Here is a 22,262-nt window from a genome sequence, read left to right as displayed (position 1 = left end):
CTGAAGCTCCAGTACTTTAGCCGACTGATGTGAAGAACTGACTCACTGGAAAAGACCCTGATGCTGGGAAAGATTGAAGGCAGGAGGAGAAGGGGACGACAGAGGATGAGATGGTTGGATGGCATCACCGACTGGATGGACGTGAGTTTGAGTAAGCTCCAGGAGTTGGTGATGGACAGGAAAACCTGGCGTGCTGCAGTCCATGGGCTCGCAAAGAGGTGGACACGACTGAGTGACTGACTGAACTGGAGAGCAGGGAGATCAAGCCAGTCAATCCTAAAGGAAATCAACCCTGAATATTCACTGGAAGGACTGATGCTGAAGCTGAAGCGCCAATACTTTGGCCACCTGATGTGAAGAGCCGACTCATTGGAAAAGTCGATGATGCTGGGAAAGTTGAGGGCAGGAGGGTGACAGAAAATGAGATGGTTGAATGGCGTTACTGACTCTGGACATGAGTTAACCGTGGCATGTTGCAGTTTATGGGGTTGCGAAGAGTTGGACATGACAGCAACTGAACGACAGCAGGAACAACAACACATGCCTGGTCTCAGGACTTAATAAAGGTCAGGTTCTTGATGTCTCATTGCAGAAAGAATTTAGTGAGAGACAAAGTAATAGGTAAGGAGAGGATTTATTTAGAGAGAAACACTCCACAGAGTGTGGGCCATTTTAGAAGGTGAGAGGCCCTGAAATGTTGTGTGGTTAGTTTTTAACAGGCTGGGTAATTTCAAAGGATAATGAGTGAGAGGATTATTCCAGCTGCTTCAGGGGAATGGGCAGGGATATCCAAGAATTGGACTACTACTCACCTTTTGGTCTTTAAGGTTGAACTTAGAACTGTCCTGGTGACTGTGGGTGTCATCATTTAGTGTGCTGATGTGTTACTGAGGCTCAAAGTCTGTTGCTGTAGTTTAGTCACTAAGTCGTGTCCATATCTGCCTTTTTGCAGCCTCATGGATTTCAGTTTGCCAGGCTCCCTGTCCTTCACGGTCTCCTGGAGTTTGCTCAAACTCAGGGCACCTGTGTGTGTGTATGTGTGTGAGTCTGTCATTTAGCATGCTGATGTGTTACAATGAGCATATACTGAGGCACAAGGTCTAATGGAAGCCAACTCCTCTGCTATCTTGGACCTATTTGGTTCTAATCAGTTCATATCATGTCCTTGGGCTATGTCACTCTTTTGCAGGATGTGCCCTGCCCCCTTCCCTCCTGTTTCACTTTCACTTGAGGACTAGTGTGGTGAGGGTAGAGTCTGCTTGGATATGTAAGGGAAGGTTCCTTTCTGCCTTTGCAACCTCTTAGCATCGCAGAAGTCACATCTGTGCATCACAGTCTGATTCAAAGCTTATTCAATAATAAAATTTTCTTAATCTGCTATCTTTGTGGAATGGTTTTCTGAGTTTGGAAGACTTGGGGGAAAAAAAAATTTCCTCACTGTTGAAAGAGAGCCCAGGAGGGCATAACACCCTTGTTTGATGTTGTGTGTTATAAGGCCTTTAATTTTTGCTTAAGTCTCAGTCCTGACTATTCATTGGAAGGACTGATGCTGGAGCTGAAGCTCCAATGCTTTGGCCTGATGTGAAGAACTGACTCATTGAAAAAAACCCTGATGCTGGGAAACACTGAAGGTGGGAGGAGAAGGGGACAACAGAGGATGAGGTGGTTGGATGGCTTCACCGACTCGATGGACATGCATTTGCGTAAGCTCCAGGAGTTGGTGATGGACAGGGAGGCCTGGCGTGCTGCAGTCCATGGGGTCGCAAAGCTTCGGACAGGACTGAGCGACTGAACTGACTGCCAGGATCTTACCATTTTCATTTATTGTTTGAGTGACTGGGGATGCAATGTACAACAGTGAATGATACCAACAGACTATTAGCTCTGTCTTTATCAGCAACTGCATTTAAAAAATATTTTAAAAATCTAAATCTTATGCTCTCATGGCAGGTTAGTGGCACAGAGTGTGAGTCTCAAAACAAAACACAGAATAAAGTTTTTTTGAAAAAAGATGATCTATACATCATTTCTTCGTAGATTGTAACTTCTTTCTCTGTCCCTGCCTCTTTTTCTAAGAGTCCTGGCCGATGACCGTCTCAGACCCGCCGGGTTCACCCAGGCCTTGCATGGCGGCTGGAAGTTAACTTTCTCCGCTCCTCTCTCTGTTCCCTCCCCTGCGGCCCGCAGGTAAAGAGGCGCGGTCGGACTACAACTCCCAGCATGCCGCGGGCACCCGCGCGTCACGTGAGCGCCCGGAAACCCTGGCCGCGGCGGCCCGGGTGAGGTGGCGGCGGGAGTGGCCGGGTTGCAGGCGAGGTTGAGCAAGCGGAGCGAGCAGAGCGGCCGGCTGGGAACTTGACGACTACTGCGTGTCTCGGGCGAGCGGCGGTGCGTAGGGCCCACGTCCAGAAGAGCGGGAACCTGGCGTGGGGCAGGGGTGGGGGCGCTGCAGGCGAGGGCTGGTCAGAGGGGCTTCCAGGGGGCCGGGGCGGATAGGCAGACGGTGGCCGCCGGTGGGTGTGGCGCGGCAGGCCAGGCCGGCCGCCGCTCGTTCCCTCCACGCTGGGCCTGGCTTCTCGGCGCCCAGGTACTCCGGAACCTGGCGAGGCCGGCAGGGACTGCAGCGGAGCGGGGCGGGAGGATTGGAGGGCCTCCGGGGAGAGCCTGGCCCGCAGCCCTCGCGGCGGCGCTTGTGCAAGTAAAGGGCTCCTCGTCTAGACCAGCTGAAAGGATCGCTCACAGGTAGGGCGAGGAGGCTTTTGGAAAGGATGTATGGAGGCCAGAGAAGGAGCAGAGTCTTAGGGGAATAACTGGGTTTTGCTTTTTAGCAACAACCGTGGTCTCAGTCAGGAATTTGATGTGGTTGGTTTTTCGTCATTAACTCGATATTTTTCTTTGCCGAATGTGGTCTGTTTAGTCTCACTTTTGACGGGATTTTGGGAATGTGCCTGCAGAGCTTTTGGTGTTTCCAGAAATTAGGCGATCGCCTGATAATTTACAGAAATGATTATAGGGAGTTCGTGGGGTTAGCAAAGTCTAACTCTTAGTGGCCATAAGCAGAGGAGCAGCTAAGCCCATGTGCCACAATTACTGAAGCCCAAGCGCCTAGAGCCTGTGTTCGGCAAAAAGTGAAGCCATTTCAAGGAGAAGCCCGTGCACCGCAACTAGAGAGTGGCCCGTCCCCGCTCCCCGTCCCCCATCACGGCAGCTAGAGAAAGCCTGCACGCAGCAAGGAAGACCCAGAGCAATCAAAAATAATAATTAATAATAGAAAAAGATTAAGAGAAGGCTGTCATCTGGACTTCAGATGGCCCCCACGCACAGCATGAAAGTTCCAGCTAGAACAGCTTTCGTCAGTGTTTTGATGCCTGAATTTTTTTTTTTTCCCCTTTGTTGAATGTTTGCTGTATGGCAGGCACTATACTTAGAATTCTTTTTAAATGATCTCATGTAAATCCTTCAGTGAGGAAATTGAGACTCAAAGAAGTGAAGTCGAGGGTCTTGGATTCTAGCCGGAACTTTCATGCTGTTGTGTGGGCCATGTGTGACTTCAGATGACTGTCTTCTCTGAATTTTTTTTATTATTAATTAATTTATTATTTTTGATTGTGCTGGGTCTTCCTTGCTGCCTGCAGGCTTTCTCTAGTTGCAGTGATCAGGGACCACTCTCTAGTTGCGGTGCACGGGCTTCTCCTTGTGATGGCTTCACTTTTTGCCAAGCACAGGCTCTAGGCGCTTGGGCTTCAGTAGCTGTGACACATGGGCTTAGTTACTCCTCTGCATATGGAATCTTCTGGACTAGGGATCAAACCCATGTCCCCTGCATTGGCAGGTGGATTCTTATCCACTGCTCTACCAGGGAAGTCCTGTTAATCTTTGATTTCAGTCTCTGCATCAGAAAATAACCCCAAAAGGATACTTTTAGAAGCTCAAAATCAGTGTGGTGAATTGTTGCTAACTAGCAATGTGCATCGGAGAAGGCAATGGCACCCCACTCCAGTACTCTTGCCTGGAAAATCCCATGGACGGAGGAGCCTGGTAGGCTGCAGTCCATGGGGTCGCTAAGAGTCAGACACGACTGAGCGACTTCACTTTCACGCATTGGAGAAGGAAATGGCAACCCACCCAGTGTTTTTGCCTGGAGAATCCCAGGGACGGTAGAGCCTGGTGGGCTGCTGTCTATGGGGTTGCACAGAGTCGGACACGACAAGCGACTTAGCAGCAGCAGTAGCAGCAGCAGCAGTGTGTATTAGTCATTGTGTCAGGTTCTGATTTGTCTTGTTCATCGGTGATAAGGAAATGTCACAGCAATGATCTTTAACTTGACTGTAAGTCCTTTGTCTCGGAGAGGAAAAGATTTCTATCTTGAAAACTATTGTTTTTGGAATATGTTCAGAATAGGTAGGAAGAATGTGGTTTGGGGAATACTGGAATGAGCTGAGAGCATTTTCTAGAAAAGTGATAAGTATTTTACATCTGTGAGTGAGTGAAAGTTGCTCAGTCGTGTTCGACTCTTTGCGACCCAATAGACTATACAGTCCATGGAATTCTCTAGGCCAGAATACTGGAGTGAGTAGCCTTTGCCTTCTCCAGGGGATCTTCCCAACCCAGGGATTGAACCCAGGTCTCCTGCATTGCAGGCAGATTCTTTACCAGCTGAGCCACAAGGGAAGCCCAAGAATACTGGAGTGGGTAGCCTATTCCTTCTTTTTTTTTTTCCCTCATTGCATTCATGCGCAATTTTAATTCAATTCTTGGAACACCCAAGTAGGTGAGTCAGTGACAATGTTAACAGCGGATCTTCCCTACCCAGGAATTGAACTGGGGTCTCCTGCATTGCAGGCGGATTCTTTACCAACTACATCTGTGGTAAGGAACAATTTGAGAAGAGAGAAAAATTACAGGAAGGCGTGTGTGTGTGTGTGTGTGTGCTAGATGTAAAATAGTGAAACCTTACAGGAGGCTGTTGCATTAGACTTGATGGAAGAGATGGGTGGTTGATTTTGGTAGCGGCGTGGGGATGGATAGAAGAGGATGGATTGGGGATGAACTTTGGAGGTGAAAAGGATGGATTTAGCAATGGGTAGGATGCAGAAGCTGAGAGGTAGGGAGAAATGAGGGCTATGTGCTCGTTGCCTTGGGGGTACCAGTGGTGAGGGACAGGTTTAGAGAGAGACTGAAGAATTGTGTTGTAGCTCCAAGGATGGCCAAGTGGTCAGTTGGCGGTCGTGTTGGAGCCCTGCAGGGTCTGGGTTAGAGCTGGTGCTCTGGGAGTCGGTAGAAAGCCGTGGTACCAGATGACAGGGAGACAGAGGTTGGAAGTTAAGAGAGAGCTGTGTAAAAGGCTGAGAAAGCAGGTCATTAAGGAAGTGAAGACTTGCTGGGCAGTGTTGCATGCCCTTTGAGGTTTGTGGTTTTGAATCTAAAAAGCGAAACCAGCCTGCTCGTGTGATTTTTCTTTGGCAAAACTCCACCACTTAGGTGCAGAGGAGGAGGCCAGAGGCAAGCAAGGAAAAAAGGCTCATAAGGCAGATAAGCCTAGATTCTAAGTTGGGAAAGAAGAGGAGGAGGGTCATGGATGAAAACACAGGGAGGTGACCGAGTTGGGAGCTTGCCAAGGTAAAATGACTGTTCGAGTGGAGAGTTTGAAGTAAGCAGTTTTCTGGAAGGAAGGAAAGTTGGATGTTTGAAATCCAGTTTGGGAGGTGAAAAGGCAGACATGGCTCAGACGGTAAAGAATCTGCCTGCACTGTGGGAGACCCAGGTTCGATCCCTGGGTCAGGAAGATCCTCTGGAGAAGGAAATGGCAACCCACTCCAGGATTCTTGCCTGGAGAATACTGGATGCACTCAGCGCTGACTGGTTGATGCACTTACTGTTTCCTGGAAACTGGCTGGGTTTTGACCACGGAGTGGGTTTTTCTTGTGCAATAGAAGAAAAGGTTGGTGGGGAAGAGGCCAGGGGACTGGGGGGTTATCCCCTTGGGTGTTGACAAGAGACAGAACGGGGGACAGTGAGAGAGCAGGGGACAAGAGCTGGGAGGGGCAGTGGGCAGCAAGGCCCAGGAGCTTCAGAGAAGCTGGGCTTTCTCCAGGAGGAAAAGAGGTTGTGAGAAGTAAGATTGCTTCTCCCTGAAAGCCCCCGGGGGAAGTGGTGTTATCTAGGGGCAGGCAGGAGTCCACCAGGGTAAGTAAAAAGGCAGGAACTTGCAAAACAGGGTCCTGATATATAGAACTTGATTAACCACTTCTGTCCATTTCCAGAGAGCATTTCCTTCCCGCAGCGGGGTGGGGTGGCTGGGCGAGGTTGGGTCTGATGAGATGGAGGTGACAAGTAATCACCTTTTTTGCCTTTTTTTTCTGCCTTTCCTCTTTGCAGTCTGTTTCCCCCCAAGAAAACTTTAATCTTAGTATATTTGAGTTGGAATGGATTCTAAATATGTGTGGAACGTGAAATTTGTGGAATGTCTTATATTCCAAGGCAGTGTTTATAAGGGGGAGATTGCCAGCTCTGCCTGGACATGTCACAGGTGAAGCCATCTTTCATTCAGCCTGGATCACACGATACAGAGTACTCCATCCTGGGAAGCATCTTGTGTGGAAGATCCTGTGGGTCTCCAGAAAGCTTCCTGACAAATCAGATGAGTTCGTGATCTCGATCTTGCCTTGAGAAGTATTATAGAACAGGGCTTGATGGTTCTTTCTGATGGCAAGGACCTAACCTCTTATATGTTTAATTTTTTTAAAGATCATTCTTATTCTCCCATGGCATTTGTATATTCAGTATTCATGGATTAAGAAAATACTAAATGACCAGCTTCTATTAATTTAGAAACACTTAAAATGAATTTTGGTTTTATTGATTATAACAACACTTACATACACCTGAAAAATGGTAGATTTGTTCAATCTATACTAAGAGCCAGAAAGAAAATGGTGTAAAAATAGAATGTGCTTGATGGACTCAGACTTGGTAAAAACTCTGTGCTTCCCAAGGGCCCCAGAGCTCACAGATGATCAGAAATCACTTCTGTGATGTAGGGCATATAAGTACAAGGTATTATTAATGATTATAATTACCTGGGACCAGGTGTTATAATAATATTCATTTAAAATGGCTTTCTGCCAACATCAGGTGAATGTTTAAAACTTCTTTCCCATTGTAATTATGAAGCATTTTCTCTCCCGTCACTGTAGCTAAGGAAAAAGTGGTTTGTTTAGGAACTAAATCTAGGTAGTCTCAAACATCTTAGTAGTCATTTAAAACCACTGGGCTTCCCAGGTGGCTCAGTACGGAAAGAATCCGCCTGCAGTGCAGGAGCCTGCTTGCAATGCAGGAGACCTGGGTTTGATCCCTGGGTTGCAAAGATCCCTTGGAGAAGGAAATGGCAGCCCACACCAGGATTCTTTCCAGATGGTAGTCATTTAAAACCATTATTGTTGCTTACAGCCCTGAAATCCTCAACCATTATTGCCGAAGCAACGTAATCAAGGTCTGTTGGAGCATATATTTTTGGAATTATTATCTTGCCTGATTAATTATAGAATTTTGTAACCCACGCCCTTTTCTGAAGTATTCAGTCCAGCATTTTGAGTTGTGAATGTGTTCAGTTCAAAGAACTAGGATTTGTAAAGAATAGTTAAAGCTTGGAGTTCACTTGGGCATCACCTTTGATTTGGGGATGGAGGTAAATTTAGCAGTAACACTAGCAGCTCTTGGGTTTGTCACTTCCTGGAATTATAGACAGGAAGTTCACTTACATTTTTGTGAGTGGAAATTTATAGGCTTACTCGGCTCATAATTTTGTTAACATTTTTCAAGGAGAATGAGTATATGAAATTAGCCGCATCTTCCTGTTACGGGATTAACCGTGGGCAAATCAGTGACCGAAATAATTATCTTAATACCTTGCATATGTTGTTTATTGTGGTCTCATAACTCTCAGAAGAGAAAGGCCATTTTTACAAATGACGTATCTGTGAATCAGAGAGACTGACTAGTCCCAAGGCTCACAGCCAGTTGGTGAATCAGCTCTCGTGTTTATATAATTTTAACCACTTCAGCTTTGTACTTTTTAATTGCAAAGTTTCAAGAATGGCCTTTCAACTGGGTCTCTTCAACATTTAAGGTTTTCAGTTCACCTGCCAAGCGGTAGTATAAATTATAATAGAGAACAGGATTATAAATAGCAGGTACAGGGAACACAGCCTTGGGCAAAGTCCTGTGATAAATTGACTTTAGTGTTGGGAGCTCTTGAGTTTATCTCCTACCTTGACTGTTTATAATACAAGATATTTATATGTTTAAAACACAAGATATTTTGTTAATTTTATTTTTTCCTACTGTGCAGATAAGGCATAGAACTTTTCCAACCCTGTGGATGTTTTCCACAGTAAGATACACGTTTATTGTAGAACTTTTAGGGAAGTATATAGAAAACTAAAACTACCCATATTCCTGCTACCCAGAAAGAGCTATATATTCCTTATTTACTTGTAAATATTATGTGAACCTCGAGTTCGATTCGGAGAAGGCAATGGCACCCCACTCCAGTACTCTTGCCTGGAAAATCCCATGGACAGAGGACCCTGGTAGGCTGCAGTCCATGGGGTCGTGAAGAGTCGGACCCGACTGGGCAACTTCCCTTTCACTTTTCACTTTCATGCATTGGAGAAGGAAATGGCAACCCACTCTGGTGTTCTTGCCTGGAGAATCCCAGGGATGGGGGAGCCTGGTGGGCTGCCGTCTGTGGGGTCGCACAGAGTCGGACACGAATGAAGTGACTTAGCAGTAGCAGCGGCAGAGTTCGGTTAATTACATTTATATGTCATATGCTGCTTTTTTTCACCTGAAATTTTCTCATGTTATGAAGAAGTCTTAATTGCCTTCCAGTGCAGGGGATGTAGGTTCGATCCTTGGTTGGGAAACTGAGAACCTACGTGCCTTGGAGCAACTCAGCCCACTGGCCCCAACTAGAGAAAGCTCGCGTGTCACAGTGAAGACCCAGCACGGCCAAAAAAAAAAAAAAGGCTTAATCATCATGTCAAATGATAAAATATTCACCCAGATGTAATTCAGCCTCTGTAATTTGTTTAATTGTTCCCATCTTATTACATGCTTAGGTTGTTTCTGCAGACTCATAACTGGAGACATTAAGTTTAGATGCTTGCTTTATGCTTTATTGTTTTTGGACGTCAGAGCATGGATGAGACTTCCTGAGAGGGCAGAGGAGAGGTGAGAGGAAGTAGTGGAATGAGATCGCAGAGTGGCCCTGTTTCTTTCCCCTGTTCCTTTATGACTGACACAGATTTCGTTTCTTCACATAACAAGAAATGACTTTTTGTGAAAACTTCTTTTGTATAGAGTTGAATGTATCTTGTATTTCTCTAGGAATAGATCCCTGAAAGTTGAATTCTTTTTTTTTTTGCCAATGGCTCTTGATGAACACGGCCAGATCATCTTCCTGTAAAATGTGTTGATTTTCATTTCTGTCAGCAGCGTATGAGAGTTTAGGATCTTTAGATCTTGAGCTACATTGAACAGTCTTTTTAACTGTACAAACTTTTTTTTATTATCATAATCAGCATTTTTTATGTTCTAATGAGATTAGAACTTTTGTTTAATAAGTTTAATAGCTGTTTCATTTCTTCTGAGTTGTCTATTCATTTCCTTTGCTCATTTTCGGGTCTGAGTTAGTGCTTTTCCTGTCAGTCTGTGTGAGAGTTCATTCTGTTAGGACATAATCTTTTGTCCAGGATTTCTTTTTAAAAGACTGGCTAATAGCTATAAAACATAATCATCAATGTGGTTTTCTGGTGTCAACTAATCCATGTGATTTCCCCTCCCCCCCCAAGGCCTGATTATATAGTGTTAAGTCTAAATAATTCCATTTTTGGATATATGCTTATTATGAGTAATGTTAATTATGTGTTTTGTCTTTCCAGAAAGAAGAAATGATGTAAACCATTCACTCCCCAGACTTTCAGGTCACAGTGGGAAGGAAGGTCAGGAGGAACATGGCCTGGCCACATATTTTTCAAAGAGGAGCTCTGCTTTCCCGGTTCAGCCATCATCACATGGTCGTGTTCCTGCTCACCTTCTTCAGGTAAGTGGACCTCTGAAGCTCTGCTCTTGTCGTTGTTCTTGTTTTCCTTTTGAAGGAGCTGTTTATTGCATGGCAAGATTGGCCTGACTAATGGTCTGCTGTTCTTTGTGAGCTCTAGTATTGTGGTTCTCCATTCTCGCCTGTATTTGGCAATGTTTGAAGACATTTTTAGTTGTCATGCTGGAGGAATGGGTGCTGCTTGTATCTAGTAGTTAGAGACCAGGGATGCTCCTAAACATCTTACTGTGCCTGGGACAGCCTCCCACGGTAGAGAACTTGGGGAGCCCAAAATGTCAGTACGGCTTCCCTGGTGGCTCAGACGGTGAAGAATCTGTGTGCGATGCAGGAGCTTCAGGTTTGATCCCTGGGTTGGGAAGATCCCCTGGAGAAGCGAATGGCTACCCACTCCAGTATTCTTTCCTGGAGAATCCCATGGACAGAGGAGCCTGGCAGGCTACAATCCATGGGGTCGCAAAGAGTCGGACATAACTGAGCAACTAACACAAAATGTCAGTACGGCTATGATTGAAAAGCCTTGATGTGATATAAAGTCCTTTAATTGTTAAAACCAGGAGCTTGAAAGCAAAGGCTGTGCATTTCCAGGGAGTGCTGTGTGCCTCATGGAGCAGCAGAGATGGGTGGAGACCTCTGTGAGGAACTTTGGTTACTCTTCTGAGAGCCTGACCAGTCAGCATGACCAAAGAATTGACCGTGTCTGACTCAAGGGCCCTTGGTAGCTCTCGGTAGTGGTCTGTTGATGACGTCAGCCAGACTTTGTGGTGTTCAGGGCACAGTATTCACAAATTCTGTGACTCAGTGTTTTGATTATTTCTTCTGAATAGATTTTATTTATTATTAATGTTTATTGAAGGCACCACAAATGATAATTTTTTTTTCAAGGCAGAAACTAGGAAAATGGTTTTATAATTATATAAGAGTTAGTAGGTAATTTTAGATACTTGCTTTACAGGAAATCCACTTGTGAGGGGTTGAGGAAAAGACAGGCCTCAAGGAAAAAGCTACTGAATGGCTAGTGTAGGGAGTGGCCGCCAGAGGTTGCTAAAGACTTGACCTTATGGAACTGCAACCATGATTTTAAGGGGTTGGGATCCGTCACATCTCCATCTTGTAGGTCCAGGGACCTGTTACAAGTGAACATGGGGGTTTATATGGAAGAAGACAAGTTAATTGCTTCTTTGCTTAGCGGAGGCTGTTTCAATGGATAGTTCTTGTAAAGCAGTACTCTTTGTTTTTTAAAAGAAGAATTCTAAAATTGGATAAAACTTTGCAATACATCTGTGATTTTATCGAATGTGTTTTCTTTTTTATGCATTCAGCTATATTTCCTCTTTCTTTTGTAGTTACTCGTTGCTCCATGCGTCAAGAAAAACATTTAGCAACGTCAAAGTCAGTATCTCTAAACAGTGGACCCCAAGTGCTTTTAACAAGTCAACTGAATTATTGCCTGTGGAGGTAAGCAGAAGAAAGAGCTGGGATGAATTTAAGAAGGGAACCCTGCCCACCCATAAATTAAGTTCTGTTTTATTTCATTCATCCTTTGGATGACTTACTCTTTCCTGTGGTATAAAATCCAAACTGTTCTGCCTGCTTTCTTAGCTTGCTCTGATTTAGGTCTGTTTTACCATTTCAACCAACTTATTTCTCACTGTTTTGAAATCACACAATTTTGTTTTTCTTATTGTTTAGTGGCTAAGTCATGCCTGACTCTTTGTGACCCCATAGACTGCAGCAAACCAGGCTCCTCTGTTCTTCACTGTCTCTTGGAGTTTCTGCTCAAATTCATGTCCATTGAGTCAGTGATGTCATCTAACCATCTCATCCACCTCCACCCTCTTCTTTTGCCTTTGGTCTTTCCCAGCATCAGGGTCTTTTCCCTGAGTCGGTTCTTTGCATCAGGTGGCCAGTGTTGGAGATTCGCCTTCAGCGTAAGTCCTTCTAATGAATATTCAGGGTTGATTTCCTTTAGGATTGACTGGTTTGATCTCCTTGCTGTCCAAGGGACTCTCAGGAATCTTCTCCAGTACCACAATTCAAAAGCATTAATTCTTTGGTGCTTAGCCTTCTTTATGGTCCAACTCTCACATCTGTTCATGACTACTGGAAAAACCATAGCTTTAACTCTATAGACCTTTGTTGACAAAGTGATGTCTCTGCTTTTTAATACACTGTCTAGGTTTGTCATAGCTTTCTTTCCAAGGAGCAAGCATCATGGCTGCAGTCACCATCCTAGTGATTTTGGAGCCTAAGAAAATAAAATCTATCACTACTTCCAATTGAAGTGAAGTGAAGTGAAGGTCGCTCAGTCATGTCCGACTCTTTGTGACCCCATGGACTATACAGTCCATGGAATTCTCCAGGCCACAATACTGGCGTGGGTAGCCTTTCCCTTCTCCAGGGGGGTCTTCCTGACCCAGGGATTGAACCCAGGTCTCCCACGTTGCAGGCAGATTCTTGACCAGCTGAGCCACAAGGGAAGCCCAAGAATACTGGAGTGGGTAGCCTATCCCTTTTCCAGGAGATCTTCCCCACCCAGGGATCGAACCTGGGTCTCCTGCGTTGCAGGCGGATTCTTTACCAACTGAGCTATGAGGGAAGACCACTTTCTCCCCTTCTATTTGCCATCAAGTGATGGGACTGGATGCTAAGATATTAGTTTTTTGAATGTTGAATTTTAAGCCAGCTTTTTCACTCTCCTCTTTCACCCGCATCAAGCAGCTCTTTAGTTTCTCTTCACTTTCTTCCATTAGAGTGGTATCATCTGCTTATCTGAGGTTGTTGATATTGTTCCTGGCAATTTTGATTACAGCTTGTGATTCATCCAACCCAGCATTGCGCATGATGTACTCTGCATGTAAGTTAAATAAGCAGAGTGACAGTATACAGCCTTGACATACCCTTTCCCCATTTTGAACCAGTCCATTGTTCTATGTCCAGTTCTAACTGTTGCTTCTTGACCTGCATACAGGTTTCTCAGGAGGCAAGTGAGGTGGTTTGGTATTCTTGTCTCTTTAAGAATTTTCCACAGTTTGTTGTGATCCACACAATCAAAGGCTTTAGCGTAGTCAGTGAAGCAGTAGTAGATGTTTTTCTTGGAATTCCCTTGCTTTCTCCATGATCTAGCTGCTGCTGCTGCTGCTGCTAAGTCGCTTCAGTCGTGTCTGACTCTGTGCCACCCCATAGACCACAGCCCACCAGGCTCCCCCATCCCCGGGATTCTCCAGGCAAGAACACTGGAGTGGGTTGCCATTTCCTTCTCCAATGCATGAAGGTGAAAAGTGGAAGTGAAGTCGCTCAGTCATGTCCGACTCTTCGAGACCCAATGGACTGCAGCCCACCAGGCTCCTCTGTCCATGGGATTTTCCAGGCAAGAGTACTGGAGTGGTGCCATTGCTTTCTTCTCCATGATCTAGCAAATGTTGGCAATTGGATCTGTGGTTTCTCTGCCCTTTCTAAATCAGTTTGTACATCTAGAAGTTCTCAGTTTAGGTACTGCTGAAACCTAGCTTGAAGGATTTTTGAGCATAACCTTGCTTACATGTGAAATGAGTACAGTTGTGCAGTAGTTTGAACATTCTTTGACATTACCTTTCTTTGGGATTGGAATTAAAACTGACCTTACCAGTTCTATGGCCACTGCTGAGCTTTCCAAATTTGCTGGCATATTTAGTGCAGCACTTTAACAGCATCACCTTTTAGGATTTGAAATAGTTCAGCTGTAATTCCATCACCTCCACTAGCTTTGTTCGTAGTGATGCTTCCTAAGGCCCACTTGACTTTGCATTCCAGGAGGTCTGGCTCTAGGTGACTGACCACACAGTCATGGTTATCTGGGTCATGAAGAGCTTTCTTGTATAGTTGTTCTGTGTATTCTTGATTCTATTAGGTCCTTACTGTTTCTGTCCTTTCTCACGCCCATCCTTGGATGAAATGCTCCCTTAATACCTCCAATTTTCTTGAAGAGATCTCTAGTCTTTCCCATTTTATTGTTTTCCTCTGTTTCTTTGCGTTGTTCATTGAATAAGGCTTTCTTATCTCTGCTTGCTATTCTCTGGAACTCTGCATTCAGTTGGGTATATCTTTGCCTTTCTCCCTTGCCTTTCACTTCTCTTCTTTCCTCAGCTATTTGTAAAGCCTCAGATAACCATTTGCCTACTTCTATTTCTTTTTCTTTGGGATGGCTTTGGTCACTGCCTCCTGTACAGTGTTATGAACTTCTGTCCATAGTTCTTCAGGTACTCTGTCTACCAGACCTAATCCCTTGAATCTGTTCATCACTTCCACTGTATAATCAATCATATGAGATTTGATTTAGGTCATACCTGAATGCATAGTGGTTTTCCTTACTTTCTTTAATTTAAGCCTGAATTTTGCAGTAAGGAACTCTAGTTCTGAGCCACAGTCAGCTCCAGGTCTTGTTTCTGCCAACCATATAGAACTTCTTCTTAGGCTGCAAAGAATGTAGTCAATCTGATTTTGACACTGACCACCCATTTGGTGATGTCTACATGTGGAGTTGTCTCTAAGGTTGTTGTGAAAGGCTGTTTGCTGTGATTGTTGTGTTCTCTTGACAAGACTCTTAGCCTTTGCCTGCTTCATTTTTGTACTCCAAGGCCAAAGTTACCTGTTATTCCGGATGTCTCTTGATTTCCTACTTTTGCATTCCAATCTGCTGTGATGAAAAGGACATCTTTTTTTTGGTGTTAGTTCTAGAAAGTATTGTAGGTCTTCACAGAACCGGTTAACTTTAGCTTCTTTGGCATCAGTGGTTGGGACATAGACTTGGATTACTGTGATGTTGAATGGTTTGCCTTGGAAAATGAACCAAGATCATTGTGTCATTGTTGAGGTTGCACCCAAGTACTGAGTTTTGAAGTCTTTTACTGACTATGACTTTTGAAAGGCAAGCTTTTAAGACTAGATGGCTAGATTTCTTGACTGGGGCTTGACCAGTGCTGTGCGCATAGTGAGTACGTTTGATCGTTCACTGACGTGTCATTAACCCTAAAGATGAAGTGGCCACGAGAGGTCATGTGCTCTAACCTCTCAGCCAGCATAAAATTCTTAACCGTCATTGAAAGGTGACCACCCAACTTCTGCTTTAGTTCTTCAGGGTGAAGAAACTCCTTGTTTTCTCAGGTGGACAATTACATTTTTATTTAACTCTCATTATTCACAAGTTCTTTCTTATGCTAAAGGAAGAGTGTTCTCTTTAATTTTGATCTTAGGTTTTATCCTGAGCCTTGTGTACTAAGTTGATTCTTGCTGCCTCTCAAATATTTGCGGAAAATCCGTCTCCCTAAATTTGTCCTGTTTAGGGAGAACATCTGTGCTTCTTCTTCAGCTATAGTTTTGTGATGCCAAGCTCTAAATGTGCTATTTTAGATACAGGCTGATCAGTATATAGAATAACAGGATTGATTTAGGCACTACAGTTTTGGTTATACTGCCTTTGTTTTTAAAGTCATTGATTGGGGGTCCCCAAGACCACCCTCAGATTTGGTGATTCACTAGAGGGACTCACAGGACTCAGCAAATGACTCAAAACTATGGTTGGTTACAGTGAAAGGGTACAGAGCAAAGTCAGCACAGGGAAAACACATAGGGTCAGGTATAGAGGAAAGAAGGCAAAACCTTCCAAGAGCCCCTCGTGTGTGCGCGCGCGCGCACGCACTCAGTCGCTCAGTTATGTCTGACTGTCTGCACCATAGATGTGCTTAATTCTTCCAGCAACAAGTCCTGACACTCCGGTGAGGTATTGTCTACCAGGGAGTCCCATTGGAGACTTGGTGGCAGGATTTTTATTGGGGCTCATCATACTGGCATCCTCTGCCTGGCATGTATGAAAACTCCACATTCCCATAAGAAAAGCAAGTGTTCAGCACGAACCATATTATTGGGGCAGGCAGTGCAGCCACAGGGAGCCACTCTTAGCAGGGAATGATGGGAACCTTCCCAAGTCCCAAGGTTCCGGGGGCCAACCTTGCCAGATAGATCTGTTTAAGGATACGAATCAGGTCTGCTACGTAACTCTTTGCTGCCAGTAACCAGGTCACGTTGTTAGTGTATGTTGAACTTGCATTAACTTTCCTGCTAAGATATTTATTTACTTACTTATTCTAATTGCTGCTTATTAAAATAGATTTCATGGGAAACGACCCTGATGCTGGGAAAGATTTCAGGCAGGAGGAGAAGAGGGTGGCAGAGGATGAGATGGTTGGATGGCATCACCAACTCAATGGACATGTGTTTGAGGAAACTCCTGGTGGTAGTGAAGGACAGGGAAGCCTGATGTGCTGCAGTCCACCGAGTCGCAAAGTGTTCGATATGACTTAGCGACTGAACAGCAACAACAAATTTTGATTTGTTCAGAACTGCGGATTCAGGAGTTCAGATGGATTGGTTATGTAGAAGTCAGGTTCTGACTTATCTGGGGATCTTTGTATTTCTGTACCTGCCCTGGTGGAGAGCAGTGCCAGCTTTCCATTTCCTTTTAGACTTAAACATCCAGGTTTTTTTTTTCCTGAAGGCTGCTACTAGGAGCAGAGTGGCTAGGGCAGTATTTACTTTCACTCCTCCTGTGTTTCTGTGTCTATAACTGTCTTAACTCTAGCTTCCCTCTGAGCCTGCCTTTCTCGTCCAAAATGGAAAGATTCTTAGAACCAGAAGTATGTGTAAAATCTAAAAAACATTTTGTTTATATATATTATTCAATGTTTCTTAAGTACCCTAAATAGCGTCTTCATAAAGTACTTATTATAGCTGTCATGTTTATGTAGAGCTATCTTAGGTGCTTTACAAAAGACGTTAAGCAGACACAGTCTCTGTACCTTGAGACTTTATAATGGATCCCACTGACATGGGCAAACGTTGGAAATAGTAAGAGAACATAATATAAAATCTATGTTTGTAGATAATGGAGAGGAAATGGTTGAATCTAATAGTTGAGGACAACTTGACTGAAACTTATAAACAGTTTTTTTTTTTCTACAAGAATTTTTTTTTTCTGTTAAATTAGAAAGTCTTACCACTCCAGACAGCACAGTCCTTCCAGAGTGCAGAGTCTAAACTTCTTTCCAGTCTAAAGCAGGATTCAAGGTGCCCTCAGCGTTCCAGCTCAACCTTGAGCACAGATGCTCTTACCTCCGGTTCTCACGGCACCGGATACCAGAGCCCTGAACACATGTCAGCTTCAGCTCATCCTCTGCCCTGCTTCAGGAAGCTCTTTCATGTCACAAGTTTCCCCACCCCCACACAGAGCTGTCACTCTGTGATAAACATTCTCGCTTAGGAAACCCACACCGCGACCTTTAGTGCTTCCAGGAAGTGTCCCAACGCTAGCAATCATTGTAGCTCAATACAGGCCCTCCCCCACAAGAAGAGCAAGAAGAGCCTCCATCCGCGCAGGAGAAGAGCAAGAGCCTCCATCCGCGCAGGCCTCTACAGGCCGGCCCTCCACACGGCAGCTGTGCACAGGTGCAGGCCAGCGTGAGACTGGCAACTTAAAGTCACTCTGTCGGTGACTTGCAGGCTCATTTCCTTCTCTTCTGAGGAAATATCTGCCAGTAAACAAATCTGAATAACTAGAGTTCGTCTGTCAGTCCCTCTTACAAGCAAAAATGACCTTTCAACTTGCGACCCACACAGTTTTCTTCAAGATAGTTATCTTCTCGCCTGTTAGTATAGTTGTCTTGATCGGAGCTGCATTATTGATGTAAACTTTCTTCACCAGCCTTCTTTCTTTCATCCTGTTTTCTGAATCTTTTTGTTCATCCTGCTTTTTTTCTTTTAGTTTTGGGATTTGTTTGCACTTGTGAAGGAGGCAGTCACTAGCATCTTCAGCTGAATTCTGGCAGTGAAGCAGAAAAAAGCCGTTTAAAATCTGTCCGTTTTTGTGACAGCCACACCTACAGGGAATTTTCGGTGGCTTCTCATGAGAGTGAAGAAAAAACCCTTGAAACCTGGAGCAGCTGCTCGGATGTGAGCTCTGGCTCACGTTGGCTTGTGCCCCACAGGGCTTCATCCTGGGTCCTGTTGAGCCTGGATGGGATCAGGAGTCAGAGCTTGCGCTCTGGGGAAAGATGGTGAGGTAACTCTCATTGGAAGTATTTAGGGCCCCAAATTGTCACCCTGACGTACTGATGGGTCTCAGTTGTGAGTGTCTCTTCTGCTCCTGAAAGCAGAGTGTGAGTGTTAAGGTATCAATAACAAGACAGATGGCACAAGCCACACAGAAATGAGTTACTGGACTGCTATCACAGTTTATATATTCTCTTGACAATTTGAGGAGTTTTCTTTCTGTGAAGCGATGATGTATTTTCAAAGTTGCTGCTTGTGGTTTTTCTCTTTAATATTCTTTTTTTTTTTTTTTTTAAATCATTTTATTTAGTGAGTTATTTTGTCTTTGGCTGTGCTAGGCCTTTGCTTCTGTGCCAGCGTTTTCTTTAGTCGTGGAGAGCAGGGGCTACTCTGTAGTTGCGGGGCACAGTCTTCTCACTGCAGTGGCTTCTCTCGTTGCAGAGCACGTCGGGGCTCTAGGCTCTCAGGCGTCAGTAGCTGCGCACGTGGGCTCGCTGGTTGTGGCTCGCAGGCTGTAGAGCACAGGCTCAGTAGTTGTGGCACACGGCATGTGGCGTCTTCCTGGATCACAGATCGAACCCATGTCTCCTACACTGGCAAACAGATTCTTTACCACTGAGCCGCTGGGGAAGGCCCTCTTAATATTCTGAAGTCAGAAAGTTTTCTGTTTTACGAGATTTTTTTTTTTTAATGTGGGCCACTTTTAAAGTCTTTATTGAATTTGTTACAGTATTGCTTCTGGTTTACGTTTTGGCTTTTTAGCCTGCTTATGGGGTCTTAGCTCCCTGACCAAGGATCCAATCCTCACCCTCTGCATTGGAAGGCGAAGTCTTAACACTGGACTACCAGGGAGATCCCCAAATTTTCTTTCCTATAGTAACCTATCTGAGAAACCATTTAGTACAACTCCTTGATCTGGAGATCCCAAAGAGCTATGAGTTTGTATTTATAGAGACTTACTGTTTCAGAAATTAAAACCAAGAAATTTAAAAAAATACATTGGTTTTAAGTTATTTAAAAATGAACTAAGTAACCCATAACATGTTAATAACATAAATAACATGTTATGAGAAACGACTTTTTCAAAACAACAAAAAGAATCACTTGCTAAGGAGAGTGACACTGACTTATATTTTTGCAAATCTCTTCATGTCTGACTTAATAGAAGACAATGGATTTTCATGTCTGCTTCTGAATTCAATCTCTTGTAGCAGGATCCTTTGAAGGGTATAAAGAGAGTTTGGCTTTCAGAGATACATAGTGGAAAGGGGAGAAGTATTTTAATAGCCTTTTTAGTTAATTGTGGATATTTATCTTTGATACTATACCAGAACTTGACAAGAGGCAATTTCTTAAAGGTTAGTGACAATGTGGAATCTGCAACTATATTAATTAACTTTTTTATCCTCTTACATTAAGATCCATTTGTCTGTCTTGTCCTTTGAATGGGTCTTGGAAGTGACAGGCTCATTTCATTCTTTTTGGAGGAAATATCTGCCAGAAACCCAAATCTGAATAACTAGCCTTTGTCTGTCAGTCACTCTTTCAAGGAAAAATGACATTCCAGCCTGCAACTCACAGTTTTCTCAAAACAGATGTCTTTCTTTGGTGTGCTGAGTGCCAGATGCATATTTTCTACTTAATGGCACAGATTATTTAAAAAAAAAGGGGAGTGGGGACTCGGGCCAGATTTAATAAGATTAATAATTTTTAATGCTTGACAAATATTTACTGAGCGTCTAGTATGTGCCAAGGACCTTCTTCAGTGAAGTTCCCCTTTTTGGGAACTGTGAGGCAGTAAAAGGTACAGGGCTTAGTAGTATGGTTTGGTGTAACTGCTCCACCCATGCTCAGGCACAGGAGTTTTATCCACCACTGCTTTTGCACCATCAGGGAACAGTTAAAAGGGAAGAAGCAGATAGCGTTTTAGTGTTATTATGCAAATCGTTGTGGCCTCATGGACCTGTTTGCATATGGGTTTCCTCAGGTACAGAGTGCTGATTTGCTCTTCTCAACCTCAGGTTTCCGTGAGGGTGGGCGGAGGTGGTTCCAGAAGGTGCTTTGGCCCAGTGAGTCTTAACAGGTTCTTGTTGTGTGACCGCAGATTTGGAGCAGCAACCATTTGTTTCCCAGTGCAGAGGAAGCCACTCTTTTCCTCGGAATGCTGGATACCATTTTCCTCTTCTCCTATGCTGTGGTAAGTTTTAGAATGCTAGGCTTTTCTGTGGAGGAAAGACGTAAATGACTCCACATCTTACCAAGTTGGTGAGGGATTTTGAATGTGCTGACTGAGGAGAGCTCAGTTTCCCTGGAGTTTATATTTTGTGTCCTTCCCGCCCATCCATCTAGCCATCCGTCCATCCATGTGGCAGATATTTTGAGGGTGCCTAGTGTATGCCTTGTGGTTTTCTCGTTGAGGGGAATCCATCAGTGAGCAGCACAGGAAAACTCCCGACCTTTAAAAAGCTTCTGTTCTTGACTGGGAACTAAGAGAGACAAGCAGTAATACCATGCCATAAGGAAGGACGTTATTGAGTGTGTTCAAAGGTGGTAAGGGCTGTGGAGTAGAACCAGGCAGGGAGTGAGTTTGTCCCGTAGGTAGGATGGCCAGGAAGGACCTCGAGAAGAGCAGAGACGTGAGTGTAGGTAGAGATTTCAGAGCCCTTGGCACATAGATGATTTTTTTCAAGATGGGATGAAAATCATCGAGAGAGTTGATGAAGACAGGGAAGAGAGCACAGGGAGAGTTGATGAGGTGCGAAGACTGAGCTGGGCCCCAAGAAAGGGGTTCCCGCATTTCCAGCTTGGGAAGACCAGGGATGGTGCGGGGAGGCTGGAAGGGAGCAGAAGAACCACAAGATGGTGGCCAGGCCAGCTCTGACTGAGGTAGTATCCTGGAATCGGGCAGCCGGAGTCCCTGACTGGTCATCAGGAACATCTGGTGGCTGCAGAAGTGGCTTGGTGGTAAAGAACCCGCCTATCAAGCAGGAGATGAGGGTTCGATCCTTGGGTGGGGAAGATCGCCTGGAGAAGGAAATGGCAACCTACTCCAGTATTCTTGCCTGGAAAATCTCGTGGACAGGGGAGCCTGGCAGGCTACAGTCCATGGGGTCACCAAGAGTCAGACACGATTGAGCAACTAAACAGCAGCAGCCATGCATGTGATGTGAAATCCTGGGTGAAAGTCCCAACGTCATCTGCACGTGCTAATGTGGGTGATTATTAGAATGTCCCTTCTGGGAAGAGGAAACTTACAGACACACACAGTTGGAGCAGATGTTGGATCATTCAGCCCAGCCTTTTCGGTACAGAATCCCATCCAATGGTGCTTCTCCTTCAGCCTTTGAGGAAGTATTAGAGGAAGTCTTGTGGTCTCATGGTGGCTCATTGCTAGCAAGTAGCTGTGATACTCAGTATCAAAATGGAATTAAAATTTTTTTTGGATCGTTTCCTTATCTATAGAGTTATGATGATAATATAGTTGTCTATAGGATTAAATAGGTTTAGGAGATAAAAGATATGTGCCATGAAAAATCAGTGATCTGGATTTCTCTGGCTGTCCAGCATTTAAGACTCTGTGCTTCTAGTACAGGGGATGGGGATTTGATCCCTGGGTCAGGGAGCTGAGACCCCACCTACTGTGTGGTGCGGCAAAATAAAAAAAAAAAATTAGGGATCATAGATCTTTATATTGAACTGCATTTCATTCTGTTACTTCCAGGTATTGTCTGGGCATTTGGAGCAGTACAGAATAAGTTAGGTCCCTAATGTGAAACACAATTGAGAGATTTTCTTCTCTGCCTTTACTGTATATAAGGTTGTTATTTAGTTGCTCAGTCGTGTCTGACTCCTTTGTGACCCCATGGACTGTACCCCCACAGGCTTCTCCATCCATGGAATTTTCCAGGCAAGAATACTGGCATGGGTTGCTATTTCCTACTCCAGGGGATCTTCTTGACTCAGGGATTGAACCCTTATCTCCTTTAGTGGCTGCTGCTGCTGCTGCGTCGCTTCAGCCATGTCTGACTCGGCGACCCCATAGATGGCAGCCAACCAGGCT

The 22,262-nt window shown here is 44.5% G+C and overlaps 1 protein-coding gene across 7 annotated transcripts in view; it reads left to right on the top strand.

Moving 5' to 3' along the window:
- The first annotated feature begins 2,240 nt into the window (after window positions 1-2,240).
- SLC37A3 (solute carrier family 37 member 3) overlaps window positions 2,241-22,262 on the top strand; it is a 56,338-nt gene continuing 36,316 nt past the window's right edge. For 4 of the 7 annotated variants that reach the window (XM_055591087.1, XM_055591090.1, XM_055591088.1 and 1 more), the window contains exons 1-4: window positions 2,241-2,388; window positions 9,945-10,105; window positions 11,467-11,578; window positions 20,307-20,399. In XM_055591087.1, coding sequence (XP_055447062.1) covers window positions 10,017-10,105; window positions 11,467-11,578; window positions 20,307-20,399 — 294 coding nt within the window. In that variant the 5' untranslated portion in view covers window positions 2,241-2,388; window positions 9,945-10,016. Of the gene's footprint in view, window positions 2,389-7,362; window positions 7,493-9,122; window positions 9,235-9,944; window positions 10,106-11,466; window positions 11,579-20,306; window positions 20,400-22,262 lie in introns of those variants that run through there. The other 3 variants (XM_055591086.1, XM_055591085.1, XM_055591089.1) reach the window with 3 other exon arrangements.

Source organism: Bubalus kerabau, chromosome 8, assembly GCF_029407905.1.
Source record: "Bubalus kerabau isolate K-KA32 ecotype Philippines breed swamp buffalo chromosome 8, PCC_UOA_SB_1v2, whole genome shotgun sequence".
In the NCBI taxonomy this organism is placed as follows: Eukaryota; Metazoa; Chordata; class Mammalia; order Artiodactyla; family Bovidae; genus Bubalus; species Bubalus kerabau.
The sequence above is the reverse complement of the archived record's forward strand: the minus strand, read 5'-3'. Positions and strand labels throughout refer to the sequence as shown.